The sequence below is a fragment of the Thamnophis sirtalis genome, unplaced genomic scaffold (assembly GCF_051295495.1).
Source record: "Thamnophis sirtalis isolate CommonGarterSnake01/CBP01778 unplaced genomic scaffold, rThaSir2_p1.2 scaffold_17, whole genome shotgun sequence".
In the NCBI taxonomy this organism is placed as follows: Eukaryota; Metazoa; Chordata; class Lepidosauria; order Squamata; family Natricidae; genus Thamnophis; species Thamnophis sirtalis.
In genome coordinates, this window is record NW_028261397.1 from 1,838,224 (window position 1) to 1,847,033 (window position 8,810).

General features: G+C 49.6%; 1 protein-coding gene across 1 annotated transcript in view; it reads left to right on the plus strand.

Annotated features, from left to right (window-relative positions):
- GIT1 (GIT ArfGAP 1) overlaps nucleotides 1-8,810 on the plus strand; it is a 44,563-nt gene that overhangs the window by 25,995 nt on the left and 9,758 nt on the right. The window contains 4 exon segments of the mRNA XM_087702899.1: nucleotides 1,017-1,202; nucleotides 2,939-3,005; nucleotides 7,330-7,877; nucleotides 8,573-8,665. Of these exon segments, the coding sequence (XP_087559025.1) occupies nucleotides 1,017-1,202; nucleotides 2,939-3,005; nucleotides 7,330-7,877; nucleotides 8,573-8,665 (894 nt within the window).

The window sequence follows — 8,810 nt, forward strand, 5'->3', positions numbered from 1 at the left end:
AAACTCACTTAACAAAGGTCTCACTTGACGACATACAAGGTTGAGCTCAATTGTGGGTCGTAGGCCGAGGATTACCTGTAATTTAAGGTCGAAACATTTAAAATAAAATTTAAAACAGCCTTATAAAATGACCCAAAAAATGTAATTTTGGTGGGGGATTTGCACCAGTGGTGAAATCTTAACTCCCCCCCCCTGCTTCTGTGGGCGTGGCTTGGTGGGGGGGAGTCATGTGAGTGGGTGTGGCCAACTTGTTTTCACTTTTTAAAGCATTTTTTTTCCGGGCAAATAGGCAGTAAAAAAAAAACGATTTAAAAAGTGGGGGGAAAGCTTCCAACAATCGCCCGGCTCACAGCTCAGCCATGCAGTCCTTGGAAGCTTTTTAATTTACTACCGGTTCGCAGAACCAACGGCAATCTACCAACCGTTCGGCTGAACCGTGCTGAACCGCGAGGATTTTCCCCGATTTGCACCCTTGTCCCCCCGTGGTTGAGACAAGCAAGGGAGGGCTCACTCAAGGGGGCAATTATCGGACCTGGGTACTTGAGAGACCGCCTGCTGCCAATCACCTCCACCAGACCGATTAGATCCCACAGATTAGGCCTCCTCCGAATTCCATCTGCCGGCCAGTGTCGACTGGCGACTACCCGGAGGAGAGCCTTCTCTGTGGCTGCTCCGACCCTCTGGAACGAGCTCCCCATGGAGATTGGAACCCTCACCACCCTCCAGGCCTTCCGCAAAGCCCTTAAAACCTGGCTGTTCAGACAGGCCTGGGGCTAAAGAGCTGTTGCCCCCGTCTCGAATGGTATGACTGTTGTGTGTTTTTAAATTATGTATTGTTATGTTTCGTTTTTTATTTTTTGTCTGTACCCCTCTTCCCTGATTTGAATTGTGAGCCGCCCTGAGTCCCCTTCGGGGGGAAAAGGGCGGCATATAAATATAATAAAATCCAAATCAAATCAATCCTACTTTTCGTAACCTGCCCCTCCCTTTTCCTCGCAACCCCCCCCCCATTCCAGCTGCATGGACGGGAAACGCTTCCTGGATCTGGGGAAGGAGGAGGATTTGCACCTGGAACCTGAGCTGCTGGAAGGGGACCTGGACGGGGGTCTCCCCAGCACAGAGGACGTCATCCTCAAGACCGAGCAGGTCACCAAGAACATCCAGGAGCTCCTGAGGGCCGCCCAGGAGTTCAAACACGACAGGTCAGGAAGAGGCTTCCCGGAGCCCTTTTTTGTGTGTGGGGGGGGTGTCCTTGGGGGGGGGAGGGGGCTTTGGGGGGATAGAGGAGACCTTTCTAGCCAAGGATGATGGTCTTGGGGAAGGACCGGGAGGGAAGAGCAAGGAGGCTGTGTGATGAGGAAGGTCAATGACTTCGGGAAAGTCAAATTTGGGGTGTCTGGGATACTTTCCCAACACATTTTTAAAATAAATCTAGGATTTGATTATAATTCATTCAAAATCGATCTCTGTTGTTAAGGGAATGATTGATACCTCCCAAAAGATGCCCTGGCTGGGGGATTCTGGGAGTGGAAGCCCTCCCCTCTTAAAGCAGGCTGGCTGGGGGATTCTGGGAGTGGAAGTCCTCCCCTCTTAAAGCATGCTGGCTGGGGGATTCTGGGAGTGGAAGCCCTCCCCTCTTAAAGCATCCTGGCTGGGGGATTCTGGGAGTGGAAGCCCTCCCCTCTTAAAGCCTGCTGGCTGGGGGATTCTGGGAGTGGAAGCCCTCCCCTCTTAAAGCCTGCTGGCTGGGGGATTCTGGGAGTGGAAGTCCTTTCCTCTTAAAGCATGCTGGCTGGGGGATTCTGGGAGTGGAAGTCCTTTCCTCTTAAAGCATCCTGGCTGGGGGATTCTGGGAGTGGAAGCCCTCCCCTCTTAAAGCATCCTGGCTGGGGGATTCTGGGAGTGGAAGCCCTCCCCTCTTAAAGCCTGCTGGCTGGGGGATTCTGGGAGTGGAAGCCCTCCCCTCTTAAAGCATGCTGGCTGGGGGATTCTGGGAGTGGAAGTCCTTTCCTCTTAAAGCATGCTGGCTGGGGGATTCTGGGAGTGGAAGTCCTTTCCTCTTAAAGCATGCTGGCTGGGGGATTCTGGGAGTGGAAGCCCTCCCCTCTTAAAGCATCCTGGCTGGGGGATTCTGGGAGTGGAAGCCCTCCCCTCTTAAAGCCTGCTGGCTGGGGGATTCTGGGAGTGGAAGCCCTCCCCTCTTAAAGCAGGCTGGCTGGGGGATTCTGGGAGTGGAAGTCCTTTCCTCTTAAAGCATGCTGGATGGGGGATTCTGGGAGTGGAAGTCCTCCTCTCTTAAAGCCTGCTTGCTTGGGGATTCTGGGAGTGGAAGCCCTCCCCTCTTAAAGCATCCTGGCTGGGGGATTCTGGGAGTGGAAGCCCTCCCCTCTTAAAGCATGCTGGCTGGGGGATTCTGGGAGTGGAAGCCCTCCCCTCTTAAAGCATCCTGGCTGGGGGATTCTGGGAGTGGAAGCCCTCCCCTCTTAAAGCCTGCTGGCTGGGGGATTCTGGGAGTGGAAGCCCTCCCCTCTTAAAGCATGCTGGCTGGGGGATTCTGGGAGTGGAAGTCCTCCCCTCTTAAAGCATGCTGGCTGGGGGATTCTGGGAGTGGAAGCCCTCCCCTCTTAAAGCATCCTGGCTGGGGGATTCTGGGAGTGGAAGCCCTCCCCTCTTAAAGCCTGCTGGCTGGGGGATTCTGGGAGTGGAAGCCCTCCCCTCTTAAAGCAGCTGGCTGGGGGATTCTGGGAGGCCACATATTTTTGGAGGGTGGGTCAGTTGTCATTTCAAACAGTCACTAAACAAATGGTTGTAACTCAGGGTTGTAAGTTTAGTGCCGAACCCCATTATCTTCAAAAATCGGGGTCCCCTCGCCTTGTACGACAAGGGATCTCCGGCTCCACTCATCCTGGATCTTACTCTGTCCCTGTTTCCCCCCCAGCAGCTTCGTCCCCTGTTCAGAGAAAATCCATACGGCGGTGACGGAAATGGCCTCACTTTTCCCCAAGGTAAGCGGGCGAGAGCAGCGGTGGGCTTCATATTTTGTTACGCACGCGATTTGCTTGCGTGGGCGCCTACCCCGTATGTGGCCGGCCTCAAACACGTGCATAAATAGGACGGCATAGATCCGGGGTGGGGGGACAGGCCCACCCACGATTTCTGCTACCGGTTCGTGCAAAGCAGCCCGAACCGGCTGAATGCCGCCTCTGAGCGAGAGGGCGTTGCCCACTTCCGACATGCGGAGAAGTTTAAAAAATTGCTTGTGCGGATGCACAGAGGGAAAAACTTAAGATGGCGGCGGCCACAGCACCGCCAAGAGATCCGATTCGGGCCGCGTGTCTGGCTGAGCTACTTCCTACTCAACCGAACTGGGCCGAACCGGTGGGAACCCACATCTGATTCCGGCTAAGGGGAGTTATGGATGATGTTCCACTGTGAAAGACCCCCTTCCCCGGGGTCTCCCCTCCTAGCTGGCTGCATTTCAGCAATGCTCAGTAACTCTCAGGGGTCTCCAACCTTGGGAGTAGAGATGGGAAGGCCTGGGGGGGGGGAACCCAGAAAAATTGGGGGGGAAACAGGGTTTCTTTTTCCAGTTTTTTTCTGGTTTTTTTCTGATAACCAAAAAACTGCATTTTTCCCCGGTGTTTCCAATCTCTATTTGGGATCGTTACTTGTGGACTTCAACTCCCAGAATTCCCTAGCGGGGCTGGCTGGGGAATTCTGGGAATTGAAGTCCCCCAGGTGTTAAAAGTGTCCAAAGTTGGACATCTCTGATCTTTTTTTAAAGTTTTTTATTTTTATTCTCTCATATATAGTTACGGGAATACATTCACCTAGTTATCTTATTTATCTTTATCAGTTTTACATGTTTGTTTTTCCATATCAAAGGTTAAAATACACATTCTGGATTGCTTTGTTTACCATCCGCTGCACCTATTTTGTCATCCTCACCCTATTTTTCCTTTCACCCTCCCTCCCTCCTTTCTCTACTTCCTTCCTTCCTCCTCTCCTTTCCCTTTCCTTCTTCCCTTGCCTCTCCCCTACTCCTCTCTTCCTCTTCTCCTTCCTACCTTCTCTCCTTCTCTTTCTATTCCTTCCTTCCTCCTCTCCTTTCCTTCTTCCCTTGCCTCTCCCCTACTCCACTCTTCCTCTTCTCCTTCCTACCCTCTCTCCTTCTCTTTCTATTCCTTCCTTCCTCCTCTCCTTTCCTTCTTCCCTTGCCTCTCCCCTACTCCACTCTTCCTCTTCTCCTTCCTACCCTCTCTCCTTCTCTTTCTATTCCTTCCTTCCTCCTCTCCTTTCCTCTTTCTTCCTTCTCTCCCCTACTCCTCTCTTTCCCCTCCTACCCTCTCTCCTCTTTCTACCCATTCCCTCCTTCTTTCCTCTTTCCTTCTTCCTTTGCCTCTCCCCTACTCTCTTCCTCCTCCTACCTTCTTTCTCTTTCTATTCCTTCCTTCCTCCTCTCCTCTCCTCTTTCTTCCTTCTCTCCCCTTCCCTCTCCCCCACTCCTCTCTTCCTCTTCCTCCTCCTACCCTCTCTCCTCCTCTTTCTATCCCTTCCTCTCCTTTCTTCCTTCTCTCCCCTTACCTCTCTCCCACTCCTCTCTTCCTTTCCTTTTCTGCTATTGTGGTTATCTCTTTTCAACTCTGAACTGGTGTATTTTCAGTATTCCTGCAATTCTTTCCTATTCCCTTTTCTTCGTTATCATGTCCTATTTTCCCCCCTCTATACCTCATTCTTGAACATATACTTATATATTAATACTTTCTTTTCTATTTTTCCTCCTCTTGCCCCCCCCCCTTTTCCATTTAATAAACATCTCTGATCAAAGGAGAAGGCAAGAGGATTCCCCCGTCTGGACTTCAACTCCCAGAATGCCGGCTGAGGAATTCTGGGAGTTGAAGTCCGCAAGTTGCAAAATGGCCACGGTTGGAGTCCCCTGCAGTGAAGGATGGGGGACCAGGAGGAGAATTTGGGATGGCGGGAGAGGAGGGAAGGCGCTATATAGAATCATGGGGGCTTTGAGTTGGGGAATTGGAACAGCCCACCGCCCCCAATCCACCCTATGCTGCAACATTTGCACTGGACCTAAAATGCACCAGGTTTTACAGTTGTGGAGACACTTTGTATAAAATCACATTATTTGAGTCATAGAATAGCATGGAATGGAATGGAACGGAACAGAACAGGAATGGAATAGAATAGGGAATAGCATAGCATAGAATAGGAATAGAATAGGGAATAGAATAGAATAGAATGGAATTAGAATAAAGAATAGAATAGAATAGCATAGCATAGAATAAGGAATAGAACAGAACAAGGAATGAAATAGAATAGGGAATAGCATAGCATAGAATAGGGAATAGAATAGCATAGCATAGGAAATAGAATAGAATTAGAATAAAGAATAGAATTAGAATAAAGAATAGAATTAGAATAAAGAATAGCATAGCATAGAATAGAATAAGGAACAGAATAGAACAGAACAAGGAATGGAATAGAGTAGGGAATAGCATAGCATAGAATAGGGAATAGAATAGAATTAGAATAGGATAGAATTAGAATAAAGTATAGAATAGAATTAGAATAAAGAATAGAACAGCATAGCATAGAATAGAATAAGGAATAGAACAGAACAAGGAATGGAATAGAATAGGGAATAGCATAGCATAGAATAGGGAATAGAATAGCATAGCATAGCAAATAGAATAGAATTAGAATAAAGAATAGCATAGCATAGAATAGAATAAGGAACAGAATAGAACAGAACAAGGAATGGAATAGAATAGGGAATAGCATAGCATAGAATAGGGAATAGAATAGGATAGAATTAGAATAGGATAGAATTAGAATAAAGTATAGAATAGAATTAGAATAAAGAATAGAACAGCATAGCATAGAATAGAATAGAATAAGGAATAGAACAGAACAAGGAATGGAATAGTAGGGAATAGCATAGCATAGAATAGGAAATAGAATAGAATAAGGAATAGAATAAAGTATAGAATAGAATTAGAATAAAGAATAGAATAGCATAGCATAGAATAAGGAATAGAACAGAACAAGGAATGAAATAGAATAGGAAATAGAATAGAATAGGATAGAATTAGAATTAGAATAAAGTATAGAATAGAATTAGAATAAAGAATAGAATAGCATAGAATAAGGAATAGAACAGAACAAGGAATGAAATAGAATAGGAAATAGCATAGGATAGAATAGGGAATAGAATAGAATTAGAATAAAGAATAGCATAAAATAAGGAATAGAACAGAACAAGGAATGGAATAGAATAGGGAATAGCATAGCATAGAATAGGAAATAGAATAGAATAAGGAATAGAATAAAGTATAGAATAGAATTAGAAGAATAGAATAGCATAGCATAGAATAAGGAATAGAACAGAACAAGGAATGAAATAGAATAGGGAATAGGATAGAATTAGGATAGAATTAGAATTAGAATAAAGAATAGAATAGAAATTAGAATTAGAGTAGAACAGAAGAGAAATCTTTATTGGCCAAGTTGATTGGACACACAAGGAATTCGTCTTTGGGGCAGATGCACCAAAAAGAGGCTGAGGTTAACCTTTTGTCCTTATGGGAAGTCCTCGACTTACAACCACAGTTGAGCCCAACATTTCTGTCGCTAAGCGGCAGCTATGTTTTGCCCCATTTTCGTGCCACGGTTGTTAAGTGAATCGCTGCAGTGGATAAGTTAGTAACCCGGTTGTCAAGTGAATTTGCGTGTCAGAAGATTGTGAAAGGGGATCGTGTAACACCCTCCTCCCCCCCCCGGGACACAGCGACCGTCATAAATACGAGTCCATTGCCGAGCATCTCAATCTCGGCCACGTGATGCCCTGGGGATGCTGAAATGGTCCTAAGTATGAAAAACGGCCATAAGTCACTTTCTCCAGTGCCGTCGTAACTTTGAACCATCCCCGAGTGAACTGGTGCAACTCGAGGACTCCCGGTAGATCTACCGATTGCCAAGAGCTTGAAATTTTGACCTTGGGGAGGCTGCGACTGTCGTAAGTGCGAAAAACGGTCATGAGACCCTTTTTTCAGGGGGGAGGGCACCGTTGTAGGTTCAAACGGTCACTAAGTGAACCGTCGTAAGTCGAGGACTGCCTGTAGATACCTGCCACCAAGAGCTTGAATATTGGCTTGGGAGATGCTGTAGTAAAGCAATCAATGAATCCCCCCCTTTTTTGGGGGGCGGGGGGAGGAGGCCTGTCGTAACTTTGAACGAGCAGTAAGTGAACCGTCGTAAGTCGAGGACTGCCTGTATCCCGGGATCCTGACTCTCGGCCTGTCCTCTCGCCCGCAGAAGCCGGCCCTGGAGACGGTGCGCAGCTCCCTCCGCCTGCTGAACGCCAGCGCTTACCGCCTGCAGAGCGAGTGTCGCAAGACGGTCCCGCCGGAGCCCGGCGCTCCCGTGGACTACCAGCTCCTGACGCAGCAGGTCATCCAGTGCGCCTACGACATCGCCAAGGCCGCCAAGCAGCTGGTCACCATCACCACCCCGCGAGAAGAAGCAGTGAGGGGCGGGGAGGGAGGCCCCCCCTTTCCTCGTTTCTGCTATGCCCCTCCTCCCCCCCCCCGGAAGGCTCCTCCCTCTACTTGGCGCAGGATCAGAAGCGGAGGGGGGGGCAGAATCCTGGGCAGTCCAGAAACTGTGTGTGTAAATACCCCCCTCCCTCTGCCTCCCACCCACCCACCCACCCCGGGAAGGACCTTCGGAGCGGCCCTCCCGCCCCCCCCCCCCATATATAGTGCGTGGATCTCTCCATCCGTGTCCCCCCCCCCTCCCTCCCCTCCTGTCTGTATAGAGAGAGACCAAGTGTATTTATCTGGCAAATCCCCCTCCCCACAATAGTGTTAACACTGGAATAGGGACATCGAGGAGCCACTAAGATTGGAGCAGCCCCCCCCCCCAAAAAAAACCGGGGCTTTTCTCACCCTTCCCTCCCCCCCTTTCGAAGCAAAGACCGATCTCTCCTCTTTGCGATCCAGATTTCCCCCCCCCCCCCAATCCGATTTTTCTCGTTCCTGCATCCAACACCCTGGCGGGGGGACCGACGGACGGACGGACGGGGGGCGTTGTGTGTATGTGTATGTGTGTGTCTCCAGTCGCCCCCCCCCACCCCTCCTCCCCGCCCGCAGAGAAAGCTGTGAAGCTGAGGCCAGTTGTGGAGGTAGAAGAGGAGAGGGGGGGGGCAGCAGGGTACCTGGGCGCTGCGCTGGAATCTCTGGTTTCGAAATCTTGTACATTTGTAACAAATAAAAGAGGATGCCAACGGCACCCGGGCGTGTGGCTTGGCAGCGGCTGGGCGGGCAGGGCTCTCGCCGCAAGCGGAGACATTTGGAGGGGGGGGAGGGATGGGGGACCACAAACCCAGCCCTGGGGGTCCGTTGAAGGAGTCGGTCTGTTGCAGGGACCCAGGCGGTGGGGGTTAAATTAAGATTGAATCCAAGTGTTTGGACCGAGGCTTCCCAAAATCCCGAAGGCGACTCCTTGTCCCGACAAAACCCCTTTTGATGTGAATTGCTCTCCTTCACCTTCGGCAAAGTCCCGGCAAACCGTCTTTCCAGGACGAATTGACAACCACAGACCTTATCAGGCTTGGAGAGGTGCCAGGCCGAGACCTTCTAAACTCCACGCTGTAGCAGCAATTCCTTGGCAAGGAGTCAGGAGCCGATCTTCACCCTAATGAATTGAACGCATTGTCTCCTGCAAACTCCACTCCCCTGTCGCTCCTCTTTTATTCCGTCTGGGAGGGGCCATTCACCATCCACCTGTATCCTTAC